Here is a 25749-nt window from a genome sequence, read left to right as displayed (position 1 = left end):
AGGAGAGAAAAGCAGGATGAGCTCGGTTCTGTTCTGCTGGTGGCTCGGCAAGGAGGGTGTGCCATGCATGGGGACACAGACACAGCTCAGAGCAGAGTTCAGCTCCTGAACCAAATCCAGCCTGGCACGATTGGGAAGAAAAAAGCAGGAATTTGGGGTTTGACTAAAGCTGCTGCTCTGGTTGGAGTTGCTGCTTTTGCTCCCCAAAAAGGGGGAAAACAGGAGAGAAAACCAGGATGAGCTTGGTTCTGTTCTGGTGGTGGCTCAGCAGTGAGGTTGTGCCATGCATGGGGACACAAATTACAACTCCTGGATCAAATCCAGCCTGGCAGGAGAAGGGAGAAGCAGGAGCAGGAGGAAAAAACAGGAGTTTGACTCAAACTGCTGCTTTTGCTCCCTGAAACACCCAAAAAAAGGGGGGAAACAGGAGAGAAAAGCAGGGTGAGCTCAGTTCTGTTCTGGTGGTGGCTCAGCAGTGAGGTTGTGCCATGCATGGGGACACAAACTGCAGCTCCTGAACAAATCCAGCCTGGCAGGAGAAGGGAAGAGCAGCAACAGGAGGGAAAAGCAGGAATTGGGGTTTGACTCAAGCAAACAAGGGTTAATTCTAGTTGTTTCTGCTTTGGTATTTTGTACCCTTTCCAAAAGAAACTCCTTTAAATTCTCTGTCACCTTAAATCCCTGAGGTTTTGTTGGCTTCAGTGGGGAGATATTTTTAAAATTCCTCACTCTTGTGCTGCTGGAGAATTCCCTGAACTGCTCTAGCACAAATCAGTAACACCCAGAACACTGTTCCCAAAACAGGCCAATAAATCACCTTGGAAAACCACTGAGTATCAGCTGAGTTGTTATTCCAAACAAGCTTCACTACACTTCAAGAACTGACTTTTTATGGCAGCTGAAGGTCTTGCTCTGTTCCCATGAGAGACAGATTAGGAGACAGTTCCAATTTAATTATTCTTTTTTTTTTTAATCCATCTAATCAACTCAAGGAATATCCCATTAAATTAATGCACCTTAGTGCAAGATGGATTTCCCAAAAAAGACCTCTAGCCAGCACAATAAGGGACCAGCTTTTGAGTCTAAATGAGCCACAGAAAAGGGGAAAACAAAATTCTTTTGGGCTGCTCCTTCTTGAGCCACAAATATTCATCACTTTCTGCTGCTGCAGCTGATTGGAGAGATGGGAAACCAGACTGGATTTTGGGGAAAGGCTGCATTCCCTGCAGAGTGCCAGACAGATGGAAAGCAGACCACAAAACCACTGGATTTTAAGCTCATTTTCTAAACTTGGGCCTCTGAAGTGGTAGTTGCTGATTGTTATGATTTAATACTGCAGATAAATGAGAGAAATGAGACAAAACCCCAATTTTAACTCTATTTTGAGAGTGCCCAGTGCAGCCTTGTGTTCCAGCACTCCCAAAAACCTGCCTGAGCCACCTGACCATCAATTAATGGGCAGTGCAAGGGCACTTGGGTTGGAGAAATCCAACCCAGAGGGGTGACAAATAATAAATTTGGACTATTTATTTCCTGGGGATGGGGTTTTCCCCCCTGACTCCCTCCCCTCTGAGCTGCTGCAGGTTGTTATGTCAATGTGCACTGAGACAGGTCCAAGACAATTCAAAATCAAAATAAAACTAAAATAATAATTACAAAAAAAAAATACAGCTAAACATTTGGGTCACAAGGATCTAAAAATGATCATGCTGTGAATTCATCATGGAGGCATTTGAAGCTTACCAATCCCCTAGAGTCAGCCATTCCTCTAGGAATCCTTCAGTCTAATGCTTGCTCAGGACAAAACAAGGGAAGAACAGTTACAAAAGAAACAGCACAGAAGTTGTTTTCCACGAGGAAAAAATGTGGAAAAATTTCAGAGCTGAACAGCTTGGCATTTTTTTTGGGAGGCTCTCCATAGCATGGATAAAACACCATTCCTTTCCTATTCCTACTGCTCACAGAAGCAGCTGCCAAAAAACCACCCCCATGTTCTGTCCAGGGAAATCAGTTTCTAGTTCTAAAACCTCTGGGAGATTCCTCGTGGATATTTCTTGTTTTGGGATAAGGTGAGAGGCAGCTGGGCTAAAATCCTGTTAAACTCCTGTTTTTGTGCAATTTTGTAAAATCTGACTGGCTGTGGTAAACAGGGATGAGTGATATCCAAGTTATTGGATGCTCACTGTAAAAACACAAGGAATCCTCACCCCTTCTTTACTGGCAGCATTTCCAAAAGCAAACTCACTCTGGGAGTGATTAAAAAAAATTAAAAATAATATCTGTACAGCCAAAAATGACATAATTGTAATTTGCTAAGGTTTAAAAATGAATCCTAGTGTTTTGCAGAAAAGGAGGAGGGCAGGTCTTTAATCCATGCAGAATTCTCTCCTGTCCCTGTCACATGCCAGCAGAGACTCTCCTCCCTGGGAGCAGAGTTTCAGCCCTGGAAAACCCTGGCTGGCCACCTCCCATTTGCAAAAAATAAAAAGTGATTTTCCTTTTGTGCTGACCTTGGTTCTAATCCCATCAGCACAGAACTTGCCTCCTTTCCAGCAACACCAAGCCCAGTGCTGGCAATTCCTGACTGGATTAAACCTGGCAGTTTCCACAGAGAGCTGAAAGCCAAACCCACTCCTCCAGAGACACAAACACCTTTGATTCCAGTGCTGGTGCACACAATCCATGCAGGGAGCAACCAAAACCACGAGACAAGCACAGACAGCACCAAGGAAACTCAAGCAGATGCTGGGGGGATAATGAGAGGAATTCAAAACTGATCCCATCTCACCTTCACTCTGCTGGCTGCCTGCACTGCCACTGCCATAGCTGAAGCCTGGGTCTTGGTAGGCTGGTGGGAAGCAAGGAGGGGGCAGAGGGTACTGGTAGGGATATCCCTGAGCCAAGGGCCAGGGAGCAGCAGGATGTGGCAGAGGAGCCAAGGTGTCCTGGTCTGAGGCACCACTGGAGCCGTTGTTCAGGTTCAGTGCAGCCAGATCTGGGGAGAGAAAATTTAAAAAAAAAAAAAAAAAAAAAGTGAAAATTTCTTACCCAGCAATTGAAATGATCACTGTGGATTCATTTATGGATCTGAAGTTTAGGAACCCCCTGGAATCAGCTTGTCACTCACAAGTGAGAACAAGGTGAGAAAAGGGTGAGGACATCCCCCATTTCCAGGGTGGAAACTGAGTGGGACTGACAAGCAGGGGATGTGTGGCACACCAGAGATAAATCCTGCTGTGCTCAGTGATGGCTTCATCCTCCTCCACGTGCTCTCCTTGCCTGGGCTACCAGGGAGCATCAGCCTGTCCCACAATTTCAGGGTAATTTCCCTGTCCTGGGACAGCTCTTGTGAAACCCCAGGAGAGCTGGGAGCTCTGGAGATCCCCCTGCCCAACCCTGGAGCAGATGACACAGGAATGTGTCCAGCTGGATTTGGAATATCTCCAGAGAGACTCCAACCCCTCCCTGGGCAGCTGCTCCACCCTCATGGCAATTCCTCCTGAAATTCTTCACCCTGAGGCTGCACGAGGGGACTCTCTGAGCATCCTCAAGGGGACAGAAGTGACACAGGGGACTCTGCTGGGGACTCACTGCCACAGAGGTCTCCAAAGACATAGTAGCACTGCTCTGAGAAGGTGATTTTGTTGACAGTGTGCCTGAGGTAGCCGTGTTTCAGCATGCTGCTGGCGTATTTCCTGGCCTCCCGCCGGTCCTTGAAACCTTCCACGTGGGTGTAGAGCCAGTCCACCACATCTGCTCCTGAAATGGGGACAGCAAGAGGACACTGGGATTGTCTGTGCCAGACTGTGCCAGCTGAACACCTAGAACAGGATTGTCTGTGCTAAATTGTGCAGCTGAACACCTAGAACAGGATTGTCTGTGCCAGACTGTGTCAGATGAACACCTAGAACAGGATTGTCTGTGCTAAATTGTGCAGCTGAACACCTAGAACAGGATTGTGTGAGCCAAACTCTGTCAGCTGAACACCTAGAACAGGATTGTCTGTGCCAGACTGTGCCAGCTGAACACCTAGAACAGGATTGTCTGTGTCTGATTGTGCCAGCTGAACACCTAGAACAGGATTGTCTGTGCTAAATTGTGCAGCTGAACACCTAGAACAGGATTGTCTGAGCCAGACTGTGTCAGATGAACACCTAGAACAGGATTGTCTGTGCTAAATTGTGCAGCTGAACTCCTAGAGCAGGATTGTGTGAGCCAAACTGTGTCAGCTGAACACCTAGAACAGGATTGTCTGTGTTAAATTGTGCTATCTCAACACCTAGAACAGGATTGTCTGTGCAAGATTGTGCCAGCTGAACACCTAGAACAGGATTATCTGTGCTAAATTGTGTCAGCTGAACACCTAGAACAGGATTACTGAGCCAAATTGTGCCATTTGAGCATCTACAATGGGATTGTCTGTGCCAAACTGTGCTATCTGAACACCTAGAACAGGATTATCTGTGCCAAATTGTGCCAGCTGAACATCTGCAATGGGATTATCTGTGCCAAATTGTGTCAGTTGAACACCTAGAATAGAATTATCTGTGCCAAACTGTGCTATCTGAACACTTACAGTGAGATTATCTGTGCCAAATTGTGTCAGCTGAACATCTACAATGGGATCATTTGAGTAAAATTGTGCCATTTGAACACTTACAGTGGGATTATCTGAGCCAAAAAGTGCTATCTGAACACCTAGAACAGCATTATCTCTGCTAAACCATGCCAGCTGAACACCTACAATGAGAATATTTGAGCCAAACTGTGCCATCTGAAGACCTAGAAGAGAATTATCTGTGCCAAATTGTGCTAGCTGAATATCCACAATGAGATTATCTGGTCAAGCTGTGCCATCTGAAGACCTAGAACAGAATTATCTGTGCCAAATTGTGCTATCTCAACACCTAGAACAGGATTATCTGTGCCAAACCATGCCAGTTTAACACCTACATGGACACTGGCACAAAACACACACATAAAAAAAATCTTATTTCCACACACTGTGCAACCCCTTTGAGCTGCAGGACTGCAAATGAATTTTTCTCTGGATTGCACCAGAGAAAGTGACTCTTCTCTGAGAGTCACCTTCCTCCAGAGGCACAAGTTAGGCTGCCAAAATTCCTGTATTCAAAAAAAAAAAAAAACAACTACAGCCTGGACTGGTTAAACATTAGCACAGCTCAGGTCGCAGGAGATTGGCTGTGGTGATTTTAAATCCAATTAAGAACCTTTATTAAGGTTGTGTGGTTGAATTCCAGTTGCTTGGGCAGATCTCTAAAGCCACCCGAGATATAAAAACAAATAATATTCCTGCCACACTTAGAGCTACCTATAAATGGAATATAAGAGGTCATAAACATGTAAAAAAAAGCTCATTAAAAGGTTTCTTGAACGTGTTTCCATTAAATCACTATTTTCTTCCCCCTCAGCATTGCTGGGATCTGCTTACCTATCACTGCATTGGAGATGGTGATTTTTAACCACATCCTGTCCCGAATTTCAAGGCCTGAGTCTGGCAGCTGCATGACCTTGACAATAGTAGCCATGTCACTCTTCACAGTTAAAGGAGATTCTTCTAATTCTAAAAGGAAGAGAGGCCACAGAAATGAACTGAGGCTGAAGGGATTTCTCAGCTCCCAGTTTGGATGAAACAAAAATACAGTTTTACCTCCAGATGCAAAAAAAAAAAGGACAAAAAAAAGCCCCAAAAAAAACTCAAAGGTTTCCAAATGCACCCTCATCCATGGAGTGAATTACGGCATTTGCAGCAATTCTTCAGATTTTGGGATCAGGATCCCAAATTTAGTGACAGAAATGCTGAGTTCCCATGTCTTGGCTTCCCAGAGCAGCTACAGAATCCAGGATTGGCAGGAAAGGAAATCCAAGGATTTTTGTGATCCATCATTTCCCATTTCAGTTTCCATGGATTTTTGTGATCCATCATTTCCCATTTCAATCTCCAAGGATTTTTGTGATCCATCATTTCCCATTTCAATTTCCCTTTTCACCCTGGGATCAGTTCACTGTGTGAACTCTGTTTTTGGGACAAGTTTTTGGGGTTTGTTCTTTTGGTTTGGGGTTCATTGTCAGGAGTAACATCTCCATGGAGAAAGAGGATGGCCATGGCTCAATCCATGTCCAGTTTTTTATTTAAAGATCTGGACATTCTTGTGGAGAATTTAGATATTTTTTAAATTTCCCTTATCAGAAGAAACCAGTGATTTCCATATAAAAACCCTTCCCAGAGTCCCAGGGATGGCAGCCTCACAATCCATTCCTCCCAGAATTTCTTTGCTCTCCATCTTCCTTGTGGAACATTTTAAAAAAAGCTCCCAAATGCCTCCAGAGCCATTCCCAGTTCACACCATTAAGGGCAGGACTGGATCCCCAGAGGTTTCACACTCCCCTGACCAATTTTTTACAATAAAATCAGAACAGGGTTAAGGTTGAACATGTCAAATTCTCCTTCCTGTCCCATCTTCTAGCCCTAGGAAATCCATTTTTATATTTTTGTAGCCCAGACCCTTCTCCAGCTGGAATTCCAAAATCCTCCTTCCCTTCCAGTTCCCCACATCACCCACCTTTCAAAAGCACTTTTGTCCTTTTCAAGCCACCCACAATTTTGGATTAAAAACAAAAGAAAAGGTACAGCAAGCATGAAACAATGAAAACTGGAAATGCTTCTTTCCATACATGCACTGCCAATATGCATGAAAACATCCCAGACCAGCTCTGCATGCAGCTTCAATACTTACAAACCTCAAATAAAACACTAAAACTTTGCTTTTGCTTTAAGTTAGTTTGGTTAGTGGCAAAAAGCAACGTGTCTGGGGGAAAAAAATACACCAACAAACTAATTCAAGTACATGGGGAGCAATAAATTGCATTTTCTTGGAGATCTGTGACCTGCATATGAACAGAAAATTGACATTTTCTAAGTTTCTAGGTTGCTGTACAGATATGACCAATTCTGAGATGCACCTGAAATGCTCTAATTTTGGTCTGAATTCAGCCAGCTGTGGAAAATTCACCCAACCCTAGGGCAGGGAACAGGGCTGAGCTGAAGGAAGATACAAATAAAAATCAGAGGATACCCTTTTTTCTCTTGCACTCCAGTCTGGCTGGGTTTTTTTTTTTCCAAGCTAGACCCTCTTTCTCTACTGTAAACACGAGAGAAAGAATTATAACAAAAAATAAACTGCTGGATCCATGAGAAGCTGGGACAAGAAATATCTCCTCTAATCAAGACATTTTGTAAAAAACAGTTATTTAAAGCAACATCTTCCAACAAATTGCTGGTTTTTACACCGTGCTGTCCTTTCACCACTCATTAATACCCATACACAGTAACAGAGCTGGCCAAGAGGCTGGTTCTGCTAGCCCCGATGCCAGGTCCTGGTTCTGCTAACCCTGATGCCAGGTCCTGGTTCTGCTAGCCCTGATGCCAGGTCCTGGTTGTGCTAGCCCCGATGCCAGGTCCTGGTTGTGCTAACCCCGATGCCAGGTCCTGGTTGTGCCAGGTCCTGGTTGTGCTAGCCCTGATACCAGGTCCTGGTTCTGCTAGCCCTGATACCAGGTCCTGGTTCTGCTAGCCCTGATGCCAGGTCCTGGTTGTGCTAGCCCTGATGCCAGGTCCTGGTTCTGCTAGCCCTGATGCCAGGTCCTGGTTGTGCTAGCCCTGATACCAGGTCCTGGTTCTGCTAGCCCCGATGCCAGGTCCTGGTTGTGCTAACCCTGATGCCAGGTCCTGGTTGTGCTAACCCTGATGCCAGGTCCTGGTTGTGCTAGCCCTGATGCCAGGTCCTGGTTGTGCCAGGTCCTGGTTCTGCTAACCCTGATGCCAGGTCCTGGTTCTGCTAGCCCCGATGCCAGGTCATGGTTGTGCCAGGTCCTGGTTCTGCTAACCCTGATGCCAGGTCCTGGTTGCGCTAGCCCTGATGCCAGGTCCTGGTTGTGCCAGGTCCTGGTTCTGCTAGCCCTGATGCCAGGTCCTGGTTGTGCTAACCCTGATACCAGGTCCTGGTTGTGCTAACCCTGATGCCAGGTCCTGGTTGTGCTAACCCTGATGCCAGGTCCTGGTTGTGCTAACCCTGATGCCAGGTCCTGGTTGTGCCAGGTCCTGGTTCTGCTAACCCTGATGCCAGGTCCTGGTTCTGCTAGCCCTGATACCAGGTCCTGGTTGTGCTAGCCCTGATACCAGGTCCTGGTTGTGCTAGCCCTGATGCCAGGTCCTGGTGGCCCAGAGCAGCCCCCTGCCCTGGGGGCTGGCCAGGGGGTGACTTACTTTCCGACTCGGGAATTGAGCTTGTTAGTGAGGAGCTGGTAGATGTGGTGATGCTCATGGAGGGGCTCATACCGTAACGGGGGTACGCTCCCGTCATGGCCGTGGTATGAGAGATCCACGCCGCGGGGTCGATCGGCCGCACCGGCTCAGCTGGGGGCAGAGGCACACGGAAAAGGGTCAGCATTGCAGGAAACAGCACGGTTGGAAAAGGTATGAGGGGTTTTCTCACTTTTTCTTGGTGCTGCTTTGGTTTTCTGAGGGATTCTCATGAGGGGGTTCTCATAGTCTGCACCACCACAAAGGGACAGAAAACGGGGTCAGACTTGCAGAAAATCGCAAAATTTTTAAAGATCTAAGGAGTTTCCTCATGTTTTCTTGTTGTTTCTTTGGTTTTCTGAGGGTTTCGCATGAGTGAAGTCTCACAGATTGTACCATCACAAAGGGACAGAAAATGGGGTCAGACTTGCAGAAAACACCAAGATTTTCAAAGATCTGAGGGGTTTCCTCAGGTTTTCTTGGTGTTTCTCTGATTTTCTGAGGGTTTCACATGGGTTTGGCCATGGGTTAGTATTTTCTGCAAATCTGACCCTGTTTTCTGCCCCATTGTGGTGTACCACCACAATGTGACTGCACCACCACAAAGGGACAGAAAACGGGGTCAGCCTTGCAGAAAACACCAAGACTTTCAAAGATCTGAGGGGTTTCCTCAGGTTTTCTTGTTGTTTCTTTGGTTTTCTGAGGGTATCGCATGAGTGAAGTCTCACAGACTGTACCACCACAAAGGGACAGAAAATGGGGTCAGACTTGCAGAAAACACCAAGATTTTCAAAGATCTGAGGGGTTTCCTCAGGTTTTCTTGGTGTTTCTCTGATTTTCTGAGGGTTTCCCATGAGGGACATCTCATAGTCTGCACCACCACACAGGGACAGAAAACGGGGTCAGATTTGCAGGAAATACCAATATTTGCAAAGATCTGAGGGGTTTTCTGGGGTTTTCTTGTTGTTTCTTTGGTTTTCTGAGGGTATCGCATGAGTGAAGTCCCACAGATTGTACCATCACAAAGGGACAGAAAATGGGCTCGGACTTGCAGAAAATTGCAAAATTTTCAAAGATCTGAGGGGTTTCCTCAGGTTTTCTTGTTGTTTCTCTGGTTTTCCTAAGGGTTTCAAGGGAGCTCCCACAGTTCTGCACCAGTCTATTGCACTTCTTTTTCCACCCTCAATTTCAATGCCACCTCATTTTCTGTGCACTGGGAACCAACTGATTCCAGCACAGCCCTCACCAGCAGGAGGCAGCTTTGTTTGTCACATCTGCACAAATCTTTTACTGCTACTGAAAACAAGATATTTTTCAAGTTATTTTATGCTGATTCCATCACATCTTCAAAATACTCAGTTTCTAAATTTTTTTTCTGTATGTTCACAGTGAGAAAATGAGGATTTTTAACACTTGGCATAATTATTTCCAAATGTTTTCAGAATTGAAAGGTTTAAGATCCCCTCCCAAAAGATCAGGAGCTTGATCCAAAGATGTGAACCAAGAGAAAAAACTCTCTGAAATTCAATGGGCAGTGGAATCGCAGAAAAAAAAAAGTATCTTGAACCTCAAGCTCCCAATAAAAAAGTAAACAAATAAAAGAACTGAAAGGGTGGAATCTGTTGGATGCCAAAATAGGTGAAAATATTCCAGATTTTGGGGGCTTCCCAGGAACCCAGCAAAGAGCCCAAATGTGTACTCACCCCTGGGGATGGTGAAATAACTCCTGGGAGTAGGGTCCCAGCATTTGGCTACTGTTAGGCTGATAGGTCTAGGGAGAAAAAAAAAACAGGTAAGGATGACTTTAACTTTCCTACAGAGCTGGAAATGCCACAAGAAATATTTGAAATAAATTTATCGCTATCCAGCAGTTGACAGGTATATTCTGAGAATGGTTTTGAGAAGCTTTGTAATATTTTCAGTATGAAGCACATCAGGATGTTCCTGGATTGGCACAGATAATGAGCACTGGTGGTGAAATCTGTTGGATGATCATCTCCTGAGATATGAAAATGCTCATCACACAAACAAACATTGCTGCTGAAACCAGGCAACTCCTCATTCGTGTTGGTTTTGGCCAGAACCAACCTCACCTATTTATCATTCTCACTGACAAATTCACAGCTGAGATCAGTCATGCTGATGGACATCAAAATGTTGATTTCTCTGTGGTTTTCCCAGAGGATGGAGGATAAATAGGAAGAGGTTTTGTGATGTGCTCACCCTGGTTTGGAGACTATTTCCCGTAAAACCCGAACGGCATCGTCATTGCTCATGTTCTCAAAATTGACATCATTCACCTGCAACAGGGCAGAAAGCAGAGGTCAGGCTTTGATAAAGTCAGAGTGTTAAAGGTGTTTTAAAGTTAAACTAAGTTAAAGGTGTTGTAATTACTTCATTAAATCCCCCAATTTATCTGCCTGGTGACTGCTTCCACTCCTTTGAAATGTCGTTTTTCTCACTTTGTGCCACATTTCTCTGACGATGAATAAATGCTGTTCCCTGCTCACTAGAGCCCCTGGGGCTGTGTAGTCATTCTGAAGAGAACTCCTGTGTGATGGGTTGATGTGGCCAGAAATGTGAATTCTGTCCCCATCTGCTGCAGCCAGGTGGGGCAGTGACCCTGATCTCCTGGCACACATTATCTGCTCATGGGCCACCTTTAAACCAGCTGGGCAATCATCTTTATCTTTCCCATGACCCACCCTTCACCCAGGAGGTATCACCTGTTAATGGGCCATTGTTAAAAACTGGGTGTGGCAGATTCTTATCCCTGTGGGAGATATCTCCTGTTAATGGGCCATTGTTAAAAACTGGGTGTGGCAGATTCTTATCCCTGTGGGAAATATCTCCTGTTAATGGGCCATTGTTACAAACTGGGTGTGGCAGAGATCTTTATCTCCTGGCACACATTCTATGCTAATGGGCCATCTTTAAACCAGCTGGGCAATCATCTTTATCTTCCCACAGCCCATCCTCCCTCCAGGAGATATCTCCTGTTCATGGCCAGTGAGTCCCAGGGCATGACTGATAAAATTCCATCATCCCACTGGGAGATGCTCCAGCCAGGGCAGGAGCCAAGCCTTTCCTACCCTGATAAAACTCAGATTTTGGACACCAAGGCACCTTCTTTCCACTGGATTCCAGAGGAAAGCCAGACCCTTCCACATCATCCCTGGACCTTCAGAGGAAACTGCACCTTCTCCAGGAGCACTGCTCCAGCTGAACCACATCTGCCACTGCAGGAGGATGCAGCACCATGGAATGGGACTGTGCCACCACCCTGACTGACTGACTGTGCCAGCTTGGATTCTGACTCTGGCAGGGTTTGGGATTGTTCTGTGTAATGCTGCATTTCTATTTTAATTTTCCTAGTAAATAACTGTTACTCCTATTTCCCATATCTTTGCCTGAGAGCCCCTTAATTTCAAAATTATAACAATTGGGAGGGAGGATGTTTACATTCTCCATTTCAAAGAGAAGCTGCTGCCTTTATTGGCAAACACCTGTCCCTCAAACCAGGACAGACAGCAAATCTGAATACACAGAGTATCAAGGAGGTTTTATAGGGTTGAGATGATTCGAAAAGTAACCAGTGAAATTATAAACTGAAAACTATTCAATTACTTTAAGGTTTTAGGTAAAGAAGTAACCAATCACCTAGAGAAGATAAAGACCAACAGAAACTATAAAAGATAACAGGGGGCTGAACATTTCTCTAACACCATTCATCCTAAAGAAGGATTTCTTATCAAGGGGGCTCCAAAGGGGTATCTGAACCATGCACAGAGCTGAGGGGGGTGTGTGAGCACAGCACAGCACAGATTTGGGGACAGGGACCCACCTGCAGCAGCATGTCCCCCGGCTCGATGCGCCCGTCCGCCGCCACCGCCCCTCCTTTCATGATGGAGCCGATGTAGATGCCGCCGTCGCCCCGGTCATTGCTCTGTCCCACAATGCTGATGCCCAGGAAGTTGTACTTTTCTAGATGGACACAAAGCAGAGGGTGGGGAAAGGGGAAAAATAAAAGCAAAGTGAGTGGAATGATAACAAATAGTGAGGCTGCTTCAGCTTTGAAACAACTCAATGCATCGGCGGGGCAAGGTTTGATTTGCAATGATCTCAGGCTGCTCTGATGGTGAATATTTGCCTGGCACCTTCAGGGTAAGGTTGCTAAAGACAGGATTTTTTCATCCAAGACAGTGTTAAATTAAAAAAACCAAAACAGCAAGAGCACTGAAAAGACTTGTCCACACCTGGAAATTAGCACATTATCACATTAAGCAATGTTTGTTCCACATGTCAGAGAGGCAGGAAGGGTTTGGTGCTGCTGAAAGGTGCTGAATTCGTTGGATTTTCTGTCTGGCTGACAAATGGAACACATGAGCAGCAGAAATGCAAACCTCCAGTGCCATTCTACCCTAATCCCTCACCATTAACTCCACATCCTGGAGTGCAGCTCCTTCCATGGAAGGAACACTGATCTGCTGTGAAAATGGCTCAGCTCTGGATTAGGAATCCAGGCACAGTCTCAGCTGCCATTCCCTTTATTCACCTGGCACCCTTTCAAACCAAGGAGCTCCCTCCTGGCCCCAAAGCTCCCTCCCCATCACAAAATACATTTCTACCACTTGAAAATCATCACAAAAAACGTGGCTTGTCTCTTACCCATGTTGAGTGTGACAGTGATGATGTTTAGGGACATGGTGGAGTCTGTGATGCTGCTGAACGAGGATGACTGCAAAACACAACAGGAAATTATCAAGGTTTTAAATGGCTCAGAGTAAGAACTGCTGAGGATTAACTCATCAGGAATTGATTAATAGGTTTCCAATTGAAAGACATTCAGAAATTACTGAGGTTTCCTCAATATGCTTCATTTAGAAACTTTAAGGAAAGAAATCTGAGCAGAGGCTGCACTTTCTCCAAAGGTCTGAGCACAAAACACACAAAGCATGTTCTTGTATTGAGATTTCACAACTGAACTAGTGGGCCACTGAGTCCCAGTGCATGACTGATAAAATTCCATCATCCCACTGGGAGATGCTCCAGCCAGGGCAGGAGCCAAGCCTTTCCTACCCAGAGAAAAACTTTCCTACCCAGATAAAGGCACCTTCTTTCCACTGGATTCCAGAGGAAAGCCAGACCTTTCCACATCATCCCTGGACCTTCAGAGGAAAGGAGCACTGCTCCAGCTGAACCACATCTGCCCCTGCAGGAGGATGCAGCACCATGGAATGGGACTGTGCCACCACCCTGACTGACTGACTGTGTCAGCTTGGATTCTGACTCTGGCAGGGTTTGGGATTGCCCTGTGTAATACTGCATTGCTATTTTAATTTTCCTAGCAAAGAACTGTTATTCCTAATTCCCATATCTTTTCCTGAGAGCCCCTTAATTTCAAACCTATAATAATTTGGAGGGAGGGCAGGGTTTGGGATTGTTCTTTGTAATACTGCATTTCTATTTTAATTCTCCTAGCAAAGAACTGTTACTCCAAATTCCCTTATCTTTGCCTGAAAACCCCTTCATTTCAAACCACAATAATTTGGAGGGAGGGTGTTTCCAGTGCCCATTTCAAAGAGCAGCTGCTGCCTCTCTGACACACGCGTCCCTGGAGCAGGGTGGGATGGGCAGGGGCAGCCTCACCCTGTCAATCTGCCGCATCCTCTGTTTCCTCCGGCGGCGCTTGTGCTTGCGGATGAGCCGTGAGGACGTGCTCTGCTCCGTGGAGCTGCTCAGCCTGGGGACAAGCACAGCAGATGTCACCTCGCAGCAAAGGACAGGGAGGTGGCAGGAAAATCTCACAGGTATGCGTGCAGGATAGATTTGTGAACGTAGAAGTTGAAGGAGGAATAGAAATGAGAGCGAGAATAGAAGTTATTGAGGTTTCCTCAATATGCTTCATTTAGAAGATTTAAGGAAAGAAATCTGTACTTTCTCCAAAGGTCTGAGTATAAACCACACAAAGCTTGCTCCTGTATTGAGGTTTCTCAACTGAACTTCCCCTGGAATTATTTCTGAGTGAGTTTCATTGGGTAACTAAGAAAGCAAAGAGCAAAATGAGTTTTATTTTTTATATTGCTTTATTACTTAAAGCAAAGGATGAATTCGCTTCAAATAAAAGATGTTTTTACTATTACAGACAAACAAAAATGCCCTGTTGCAAGTAGAGAAAATATTTCAAAATTTTCTACTGCCAAAAAACTAATAAACAACTTTTAGCTTAAACTGTAACATACTAACTCTTAGTGACTGGAAAATAGTAACATGAATATAATAATGTTAATAGTAACAGTAGTAATAGTAAAGTAATATTAGTAAAAGTATTAATAGTAAGAGCATTAATTAATAGTAATACTAAAAATATTAATTGTCATGTTTTAAAATGCTCTACAATAAAAAGTATATAAAGCACTGTAACTAAGACTAAAAAAAAGCTTTCAAACAAACTCACAACTATAGCTAAAAAAACTGCAAACTAAGCTCTTGTCACCCACCCAGTTTTATTTTGTTGTTGGTTTTTTCCAGCTTGTAAAACCTAAATGTGCCACATTTTACATAAAAATCTTAAAAGGCTTCAAGAGTTTGGAGCATTAACCATCTTCATTTTACAGAGAGTAGAATGAGACAGAAATGGATTTGCCCAAATTAATTTCAGGAGCCTGGAACAAAGCCTAGATGATTAAGATACCACTATAACACCAGAGAGACACCTCTCCTCTATTTAATATGTTAAGAATGAAAAAAAAAAAAGACAAAGCAATACTCCATCATTAACCAAGATTTAAAAACCCAACCTTAACAACACAAAAGAAACAGTGCCAGGCTTTTCCCCCAATTTCCACATTCCAGCCACATGCAGGAATGTGAAAACACCTCCAAAACTTGATGCCAGCAATTCCAAAAAGGAGTTTGGTGTCCTGAGAGCACAGGAAAACCCTCTGGCCTGAAATATTTTTGTCAAGTATCACCCCTGGAGATGCTGGAGCTGCAGAGAGGGTGTGAATCTCCTGACATTCCCTCCCAGCTCACACAACTATTTCAGGCACGTTAACCTCACACACTCCTTTTCTCCTCCCAGCAAGGGGAACTGAAGAGCCAAGAGGTGGATTTTTCAAAAATTGATCTAAAATGTGATAATTCCTGGTGTGTGGAACAGCTCACACAGCACCTGGGGATGGGAGGTTTTACCTTCCAACATGAAAAATGAGGTGTCAAACCCAGAGCTCCCAAAACTGGGTTTGTTCAACATCCAAAGATTGACACAAAAACCTCCTCTTTTATTTTATTTTCAATATTCTCTCCCTTCCTGCTGCATCTCCCATTTCCTTCCCCTCCCAGCACATCTCACCAGAGGATTGAGGTAAAACCTCCCAGTTTAGAGAATCTGAGCAAAGCCAAGGCACTGAAAGGACATTTTTCTCTCTAATCTCAGTAAAACCAGAGTTTCTTGGCAAATCTGAGCTTCTCTTAGCAGGTGATAACAGGGGAGAAGTGAAGTTTGTTCTTTGTTGTGTTTTTGCCATTCTGCTCAATATTAGGATTAGGAAGAACCAGCTCAGGTTTGGTTCAAGGGGACAGAAACATTGCAGGGGAAAAATTGGAGCTGAACCAGCCTCTCAATCCACAGCCTTAATGCATCCTGGCTGAATTCTTAATATTCTGGGAGCATCTGGATGCTAAAAAGCAGCTCAAGCCTATTTTAATGAGGAATATTTTGTTCTCTGAAGCATCTCCAGAAATGCTGGTAAAAGTTGTTGTTATTACAATCTGATGAGCAAGACAAGATGGTAAATTTGAACTTTTGAGACAAATAAAAGTGGAAAGATGAAAAACATATCTGGAATCATCACTATCAATCAATTTCCTGCACCAGTTACTGCCCAAAACCCTGACAGCACTTCTAACACAAAGGCAAATAAATACCACAGATTTTTTTAAATATTCCAATAATAATAATAATTTTTTTCACCAGTCTACAATTCCCAAAAGACAGGGAAAAAAAGGCAACATTTGTTAAAGAAAGCTTATCCACATGGCGTAAAAAGAAATGGTGATTTCTTAAATTAGAAATAATTTTTTTTGCAGTGAGTTTTTAGTTGCATTCAACAATTGAACAGCAGCAATTGCTGACAATAATCCTGCAGCTACAGATGTCAGATTTGTTAGACCTTTACTTTAGAGGAGACAGAAAAAAGCTTTTACTGTGAAGTTCCCTACATCAACCTGTGCTCCAAATCCATCCTGCAAACAGCACCAACATTCAATTATATCACACTCTGGAGAAAAAAGGAAATAAATGATTGTGCTCCCACTGTCACTGTCCTGGAATACCTGAGAACAGTTAATTCACCAAAACATCACATTATTCTTGAATTTATGCAACAGAAGTTCCTTGGGCTGGGAATTGCCCAGCTCTGCTCCACTGCTCTGAGTTCAAATAAAATAAAACCAGAGAGAGTCAGAAAAGCATCCTCAGCCTCAGCAGCTCTTCCCTTCCAGGACAGCAACACCCTTCCCACCTGATTTCCTCCCTCACAAAGCAGCTCCTGCCACCAGGACCAGCAGCTGCCAGGACCCAAACTGACCCCTCTGTGCTCATCCTGGTGTGTCCATAACCAAACTGACCCCTCTGTGCCCACCCTGGTGTGTCCATAACCAAACTGACCCCTCTGTGCCCGTCCTGGTGTGTCCATAACCAAACTGACCCCTCTGTGCCCGTCCTGGTGTGTCCATAACCAAACTGACCCCTCTGGTGTCCATAACCAAACTGACCCCTCTGTGCCCGTCCTGGTGTGTCCATAACCAAACTGACCCCTCTGTGCCCGTCCTGGTGTGTCCATAACCAAACTGACCCCTCTGTGCCTGTCCTGGTGTGTCCATAACCAAACTGACCCCTCTGTGCCCGTCCTGGTGTGTCCATAACCAAACTGACCCCTCTGTGCCCGTCCTGGTGTGTCCATAACCAAACTGACCCCTCTGTGCCCACCTGGTGTGTCCATAACCAAACTGACCCCTCTGTGCCCGTCCTGGTGTGTCCATAACCAAACTGACCCCTCTGTGCCCGTCCTGGTGTGTCCATAACCAAACTGACCCCTCTGTGCCCGTCCTGGTGTGTCCATAACCAAACTGACCCCTCTGTGCCCACCCTGGTGTGTCCATAACCAAACTGACCCCTCTGTGCCCGTCCTGGTGTGTCCATAACCAAACTGACCCCTCTGTGCCTGTCCTGGTGTGTCCATAACCAAACTGACCCCTCAGTGCCTGTCCTGGTGTGTCCATAACCAAACTGACCCCTCTGTGCCTGTCCTGGTGTGTCCATAACCAAACTGACCCCTCAGTGCCTGTCCTGGTGTGTCCATAACCAAACTGACCCCTCAGTGCCCATCACCAAACTGACCCCTCTGTGCCCACCCTGGTGTGTCCATAACCAAACTGACCCCTCTGTGCCCATCCTGGTGTTTCCATAACCAAACTGACCCCTCTGTGCCCACCCTGGTGTGTCCATAACCAAACTGACCCCTCTGTGCTTGTCCTGGTGTGTCCATAACCAAACTGACCCCTCTGTGCCTGTCCTGGTGTGTCCATAACCAAACTGACCCCTCTGTGCTCACCCTGGTGTGTCCATAACCAAACTGACCCCTCAGTGCCCACCCTGGTGTGTCCATAACCAAACTGACCCCTCAGTGCCCACCCTGGTGTGTCCATAACCAAACTGACCCCTCTGTGCCTGTCCTGGTGTGTCCATAACCAAACTGACCCCTCTGTGCCTGTCCTGGTGTGTCTATAACCAAACTGACCCTTCTGTGCCTGTCCTGGTGTTTCCATAACCAAACTGACCCCTCTGTGCCCACCCTGGTGTGTCCATAACCAAACTGACCCCTCTGTGCCCACCCTGGTGTGTCCATAACCAAACTGACCCCTCTGTGCCCACCCTGGTGTGTCCATAACCAAACTGACCCTTCTGTGCTGATCCTGGTGTGTCCATAATCAAACTGACCCCTCAGTGCCTGTCCTGGTGTGTCCATAACCAAACTGACCCCTCTGTGCCCACCCTGGTGTGTCCATAACCAAACTGACCCCTCTGTGCCCACCCTGGTGTGTCCATAACCAAACTGACCCCTCTGTGCCCACCCTGGTGTGTCCATCAGGAACCAAACTCACCCCTCTGCCCCCTCTGTGCCCAGCCTGGTGCCTCCAGCAGCTCTGGAACCTTCTCCATTTGCTCTTTGCCTGATTTGCCTCTCCAGAAAACTTCTCCCTGGCAGCACAAAGTCTCTGTTCTGAGAACATCCCTGGAACACAGCACATACCTTGGAGCATTCCTCTGAGTGGTTCTTCCTGACTAGCTGGCCTGGCAGCTCTTCCCTGTGCCAAAAAACTCCTGCCCCAGCCTCCAGAGGGAAAGGCAGGCACAGCAGCTTCCAAGAATCTCTTTCTTCTCAGGTCAAGCTCAGGAAGTTTTATTATTTTATTAATACAGAAAAGTTTCACTGGTTCTGCTCTAATGTGCCCCAATGAGCTAATCCTGCCCCACTTGCTGCCATGAAATTATTCATTGATTTACAAGAAACCCAAATCAGCTGCAGGCTTTTGTTGTTGTTGTGGGCTGGAATTTTTAGGGCTAAAGATTGATCTTGCCAGCCCTCCCTGCATGTGAATATCCACAAAGGTGATTTTTTTGTTATCTCCAGGTGTTGTCAACTTCATCATGGAATGGTTTGGGTTGGAAAGGACCTTAAACTCATCTCATTCCAATCCCTGCAGGGACACCTTGCACTTCACTGGACTGCAAAATAAATTCTTGAAACTAATTCAGGACTAAATCTCCCAAGTGCATTTAATTACCCTTTCAGCCCTTTGGAAATACTCAGCCTTTAATCAGAATTGTGAGGTCTTTAAGCCCTGACCAACTCCAAGCTCCACCAGGATCCAGAAGCTGATGATGTTTGTAAACACAAAAGGCATTTCAGGATCTCCAGGAGCAGCTGCTCTTTGCTGTTTTTATTAAAATTTCCATGTTCTGCCTAATTTGTTTCAGTTGCAGATCCCTGTGACCCAGCAGAAATCTGTCACCCTGTTGTTTTCTGACAAATCCATAGTGGATTTTCAGAGTCCATTGGGATGATCAACAGCTCTAGAGCCAGGAAAAGGAAGAATATTCTAAAGAATGTGGCCAGGAAAAGGAAGAAAAATAGTTTTGATTGGTTTTACATCCATGAAAATAAATATTTTGAATCCATGAAATGCATTGTCTTAAAGACTTATAAAGAAAAATAAAAATATCTTTAGATATAACAAAAATGTCTTGAAATGAGAGATATTTTTCAAGTGGGGAATAATTCAACACACTCTGCCTGCACAAAAAGGAAGAAATAATGAAGAAGCCATAAATACAACAGCATTAATTTGATGAATTCCTGAACTGCTCATAGGTCTCAGACTATGCAATTATCCAGGAATTCCTTCATAATTGAGCTCCATGAAGTGCACACTTATTAGCAACCTACAATGACAGTATTTTGTTTAATATTCACACCATTACTTTATAAATAGGTAGGCAGTTGCACAGTGCTTTGATCTTGAAATGTGGCCACTCTTGCTATGAAAAGGAGAGGAACAGAGCTTTTCTTTCAGCTGGAACAAAGGTTTGGACTACATGGAGCTAATAACTGAGGAGTGATCCCACACAATGGTGTCACTGATGAATGAGAAGAAATGAAAAGGAAAATTAAAAATAAAAATAAAACAAAAAAGAGAGGAGGGGAAGAAAAGGAGAGGAATGTTGCATTTGTCTTTACAAATGAGATGTGGGTCTGCTGGTGGATCAAACCAGCACTGAGAGGGAAAAGGAACAATGGGATGGATTCCACTGATTGATGAATGGGAAAAGAGATATTTGCCTTTACAAACAAACTGTAGGTTTGCTGGTAAATTAAATTGGATATTGGAAGATGAAAGAAGCAATGGGGGAAAACCATGAATTCTATAAGAATTAAAAATGAAAAGGGAGGGTTGTGACATTAGAGGGGAATCTCAGGTGTTTGGGCAGTCTGTGCCTCTCTGTGCCCATGGGGACAGAGAGAGGGAAATTTGGATAAAAAGGGAGCAGAGTCCCCCAAAAATCTGAGATTCCAGGGCAATCCCCCATGGCCTCTCCCTTTATTACAACAAAGCAAAAATGACTCCTCTGCCTCCTTTTAGGACCCAAACCCCTGATGTTTGTGGACTCATTTTCCTAACAAAAAGCAGATGAAATGAGAGCAGAGGAGTGTGTGCTGCAGGGCTGTACCTGCTGGTGTTGTCCTCCTCCTCAGAGTCGATGAAGCTGCTGGACTCCAGCTCACTGCTCAGCATGGTGGAGGAGCTGTCATAGCCAGGGGGGTGCTCACGGTGCTTGGGGTGCCCATTGATCCTGGGGGCTGCAAAACAACAGCAAGGGCAGGTTACAGCACAGGCAGCTGAGTGATGCACAAAGAGGCTGCCTGCAACAGAGGTGAGAGGAATAAAGCAGGGATTTATTAAAATATGTTTATTAAAAAAGGGTATTTCGGTATTAAAAAGGTGTTTCGGTATTAAAAAGATATTTAGGTAGATTTATTAAAAGGGTTTCAAGGATTCACCCTAGAGACCAGACATGGCTCCACCCAAGATGGACCCAAAATTGATGCAAAGTCACAAATCTTCACACTTTTATAAGTTTTGACCCATTTCCATATTGAATTAATTGTCCAATTCCAGCTCCAGGAGAACAAGCAGGACTAGAGGAACCAAGGCATGGAATAAATCTGGTTTGTACCTCCCAAGCCTTAAGCTCACAGGAAAGGTTTCCTGTGTAATTAAGGTGTGAATTTCAATCCATAAAGATTTTTTTGCGATTTCCCTGCCCAAGTAAAATTCCCTTTTCCAAGCTTTTCTGATGTTAGCCAGCATTGTGTGGGGACAATGAACCATTATTACAATGGAGAAAACATGATTATAAGGGGTTTACTCATAAAAAATATTCCCATGTAACTTCCCAAAGCAACAAGGACTTTTGTTTGATTAAAGAGAGAAAAGGGGAACTCTGACTTCTTGATTTTTTTTTTCCAGAGCAGTTTTCCTCATAATTTTCTTGGTGTTTGTATCTGCAGTGTCACACAGCTCCAAAAAAAAAAAAAAAAAAAAAAAGAGTTTTATTATGTTCCTAAAGCCACCACACTCTCTTTGTGGGGATTATTTGGAAATCAGAGAATGTACAAGCACAGATGGAGATTCATTGTCTGTGCACTTAAATTCCAGTAGGAATTTAAGGGAAACAGTGGAAGAATTTAGGGATACCCCAAACCCTTCTGCATTTTCAATGGGGAGAGGTGTGAAAACGCTGTCAGATCACCCAGCTGTGTCCCAGCATCACTTGCCATCAGTATTTATCACAGCCTGTGTGTGTGGAAGTGCCCAGTAGCAATTCAGCAGCATTTTCTGGGGTGAGTAATCCTGCAGCAATGAAGGAAAACACACAGGCTGTGGTGAACAATCCACCCTGCCCATTATCCCCCTCTGGAATTCACCAGCACCACGACTCCAAACCAAACCTCTGGAATGATCTTACTGCAGCTCAAGCCCAGGCTGAAACGTTTTCCAGTAAAATTAGGAAAGAATTTTTGTAAATTAAAATGGAGAGTAGCACTAAATCTTTGTTTAGTGTCCCTTTCCTTCCTGGGGTTTTCCCAACATTAATTCTGTGAAACCTCTCAATCCCAGAGCTCAGTGTTTGACCTGCTCAGGTTTTAGCTCAGTGTTTCTCTGCTCCCAAATGGCTCCTTCACACTTTTTCTCCCTTCACCTGTGTGAAATAAAGGCTGGAACACCCTGCTCCTGTTTCCTTGTGGAACAAAAACCACTTTTCCCTTGAGGGAATGCAGGGAAATCCTCTTTGCCAGGGTGGGTGATTCAGTTACAAGCACAGGGAATTGTGCAGCTGCTCCTGTGCCTCTGGAATAAAACCTGGGAGTAACCCAGGAGAGCCTCATCCTGCCCCTGTGCCAGGCACCAGGGCTGTAATTTGGGCATTATCCAAACGAGTCTCTGCAGGAGCACTTCAAACACTCTCACTGCTTTCCCTGCTCTCTGCAGGGAGAGGATTTTCCTCTTTCACAATGAGGGGAGAGGACACAGCTGCTGGCCCTGGCATCCAGCTGTCACAGCCCTTTCCCCATCCCTGTTTTCCATCCAGCTGTGCTCCAGATAAGACTTGAAGGTGCAAGAAAAGTGATTCTGTTATGAAAATGCCTTAAAATCCTTCCCAGGATTAGGGCATTTCACTTCTTTTAGTATTATTCAGTTCAGGACACAGAGCTGTGCATTTCACATTTGCTTTCTACTGAAAACAACACACTCATGGTGTTATTATGGGTACTGGATGTTGTTATTAATAATGAAATATTGTTATGACCACAGAAACACTATGGGCATTAAATGATGTCTTTTAAAGGAGCTCTCCTCACTTTATGCACATTAACAGAAGTCACCTGCTGCAGGCAGAAGCCTAAATTCAGAAAGCAGGTCATGTTTGTGACATTCTTGCCTGGGCTTTGACAAAAGGATGAAAATTTCATCCCATTTCTTTCTCAGGGGAAATGCAAGAATTGGTTTCAGTCCACTCCAAGCAGAAACTCCTGTGCTCACACAATTCAGAAACACCCAGAGCAAAAATTGCACTGGCACTGATTTCATGTTTAAAACAACTCCCCTTCTCACTTTCTTCCCTCAACAAGTTTTTCATCCACACAATGAGAGGATTCTGCCTCTTTCTCTCAGCTCCCAAAGGAATTTGCAGTCAGGATCAAGCACAGACAGCTCCCTGCTCCTCCCATGAGGGATTTCATTCACTTTGGAAGGGTGAAATGAACAGAATCCCTCAGTATAAATCTGATTTCTGCTGTTCTCACTGGAGGCACATACTTGGGTGGGTGGAGCTGTGAATAAAGGCTGTGATGGCATTTCTTGGGCAGGAGAATTCCAAATTGTGCACCATTTTAAACACAATGGGTGGCACCTATTAATTCTTAATTAAGCCTGGAAATTCTTGTCTGGCAATGAATGAAAAAACCCAAGCTTCCTTTGATGTACAGACCAGAGGCAAGAGATGGAGCTGTGCATTTTATAGGTGCATTTAGGTCTAAAAAAAGATCTTCAGAGCCTCTGTTACACCAGCAGAAAACACCACAGCTGATCCAAGCCTTGAGAAACCAACAGCCTGTCCTCTCCTCATGCACATTGCCAAAAAAATAATTAAAAAAAAAAAAATCAATCTCTGCCACTTGACTGTGCGTTGTGCAGAACTCTCAAAGAGCTTCAAAGAGTTTCAGAGCAATTATTAAATTATTCCATTAAAATAAGAAAGAGTCCCTGGAAGCAGGCAGGAATGCAGCCTGGAGTCTCTGGAGCTGCTGCTCTGAGAGGTGGGAGGGAAATGGGGAGAGGGGAGGGGGATTCACATGCTGGAGTCTGAAACTGAGACTCTGAGTTCCTCAGAGAGATCAGGGAGTGTCAGTGAGAGCTCAAAAACACTTAAAAACAGGCAAAAGTTTTAGATATCAGTGTGGAGAATAGATCTCTATTAAGGCTTTAAGAATATAACTACAGTAAAAATATTGCTGACATTTTTTAGATTAAACAAAATAAACCATACATGGAGTTTATACATAAACTAGAGGGCTAAGAAGCTAAAATTTTAATATTAAGAAATAGCTCAGGTTGGTATTTTCAGCTGATTGTTAATTGTCCATTTTACTCTCATTGGGTAAAAAATCCATTCCAGGGCCTCCCCTGCAGGGAGGGGAAGGAATTCACCCTCCCAGGTGGCAGCAGTTTTCTTTTCTGCTATTGCATGTATTTTATTTTTTTCTCTTTTTTCCTATTAAATTGTATTTCTGACTTGTAGTCTCTCACTGGTTTTTCTTCCAAACCAGCACACAGCTGGACACAATAAACATTTTAAAGAGCCTAAGGGGCATCCCAGGCAGTGACACCCCAGCAGTGCCACCCCCACAATCCCAAACCTAAGGGACAACCCAGCAGTGACACCCCACAATTCCAAGCTAAGGGGACACCCCAGGTTGTGACACCCCCACAATTCCAAGGCTAGGGGACACCCCATCCCTGTCCCCCCAGCCCTGTCCCCGGCAGTGACACCCCACAATTCCAAGCTAAGGGGACACCCCAGGTTGTGACACCCCAGGCAGTGTGCCCCCATCCATGTCCCCAGCCCTGTCCCCTCAGCAGTGACACCCCCCAGCAGTGTCCCCCCATCCCTGTCCCCCATCCCTGCCCCCCAGCAGTGACACCCCAGGCAGTGACACCCCAGGCAGTGACCCCCATCCCTGTCCCCCCAGCAGTGCCTCCCCAGCAGTGCCCCATCCCTGTCCCCATCCCATCCCTGTCCCCCAGGCAGTGACACCCCCCAGCAATGCCCCATCCCTGTCTCCCATCCCTGTACCCCAGGCAGTGACACCCCAGGCAGTGTCCCCCAGCAGTGTCCCCCCCATCCCTGTCCCCATCCCCGTCCCATCCCTGCCCCATCCCTGTCCCCATCCCTGTCCCCATCCCTGCCCCATCCCTGTCCCCATCCCTGTCCCCATCCCTGTCCCATCCCTGCCCCATCCCTGTCCCCATCCCTGCCCCCATCCCTGCCCCCATCCCCGTCCCATCCCCGCCCCATCCCTGCCCCATCCCTGCCCCATCCCTGCCCCATCCCTGTCCCCATCCCTGTCCCCATCCCTGCCCCCATCCCTGCCCCATCCCTGTCCCCATCCCTGCCCCATCCCTGCCCCCCATCCCTGCCCCATCCCTGCCCCCCATCCCTGTCCCATCCCTGTCCCCATCCCTGCCCCATCCCTGTCCCCATCCCTGCCCCCATCCCTGCCCCCATCCCTGCCCCATCCCTGCCCCATCCCCGCCCCATCCCTGCCCCATCCCTGCCCCATCCCTGTCCCCATCCCTGCCCCATCCCTGTCCCCATCCCTGTCCCATCCCTGCCCCATCCCTGCCCCATCCCTGTCCCATCCCTGCCCCATCCCTGTCCCCATCCCTGTCCCCATCCCTGTCCCATCCCTGTCCCATCCCCGCTCACCCTCCTCGTGTCCCTCGCGGGTCCTGCGCCGGTGCCGCTCCCGCCGGTGGCTCAGCACCGACTCCGCTCCCGTCTCGTTGTCCAGCCCGTCCCTGCTGCTGCCGGCGTTGGGGCTGCCACACACAAACAGCGACACTCGCTGCATTTGGGGCTTTGGCCACTGCTCACATGGGCTGTGGCACTGGCAGCGTTTGGGGATGGAGGTGTAAAACTGGGAAAGACAGTGCTGGAAAATGTCCCAGGATGCTGGGGCAGCCCAAAAACAGAGAACCCAAAACCGTGTCAGGGTGAAAATGGAACCCAAAACCAT

At 45.8% G+C, this 25749-nt stretch overlaps 1 protein-coding gene across 2 annotated transcripts in view; it reads right to left on the bottom strand.

Moving 5' to 3' along the window:
• Positions 1–25749, bottom strand: part of DVL1 (dishevelled segment polarity protein 1) — a 56741-nt gene that overhangs the window by 749 nt on the left and 30243 nt on the right. The window contains exons 4-14 of one of the 2 annotated variants that reach the window (XM_079326270.1): positions 25440–25552; positions 20619–20748; positions 13973–14066; positions 12992–13061; positions 12168–12307; positions 10547–10623; positions 10027–10094; positions 8288–8437; positions 5453–5584; positions 3592–3759; positions 2789–2995 (exon numbers count right to left, since the gene is read on the bottom strand). In XM_079326270.1, coding sequence (XP_079182396.1) covers positions 2789–2995; positions 3592–3759; positions 5453–5584; positions 8288–8437; positions 10027–10094; positions 10547–10623; positions 12168–12307; positions 12992–13061; positions 13973–14066; positions 20619–20748; positions 25440–25552 — 1349 coding nt within the window. The remainder of the gene's footprint in view (positions 1–2788; positions 2996–3591; positions 3760–5452; positions 5585–8287; positions 8438–10026; positions 10095–10546; positions 10624–12167; positions 12308–12991; positions 13062–13972; positions 14067–20618; positions 20749–25439; positions 25553–25749) is intronic. The other variant, XM_079326271.1, reaches the window with a different exon arrangement.

The sequence above is a fragment of the Erithacus rubecula genome (assembly GCF_903797595.1).
Source record: "Erithacus rubecula genome assembly, chromosome: 24".
Lineage (NCBI taxonomy): Eukaryota > Metazoa > Chordata > Aves > Passeriformes > Muscicapidae > Erithacus > Erithacus rubecula.
Note: the sequence above shows the minus strand (reverse complement) of the source record. Positions and strands in the feature narration are given on the sequence as shown.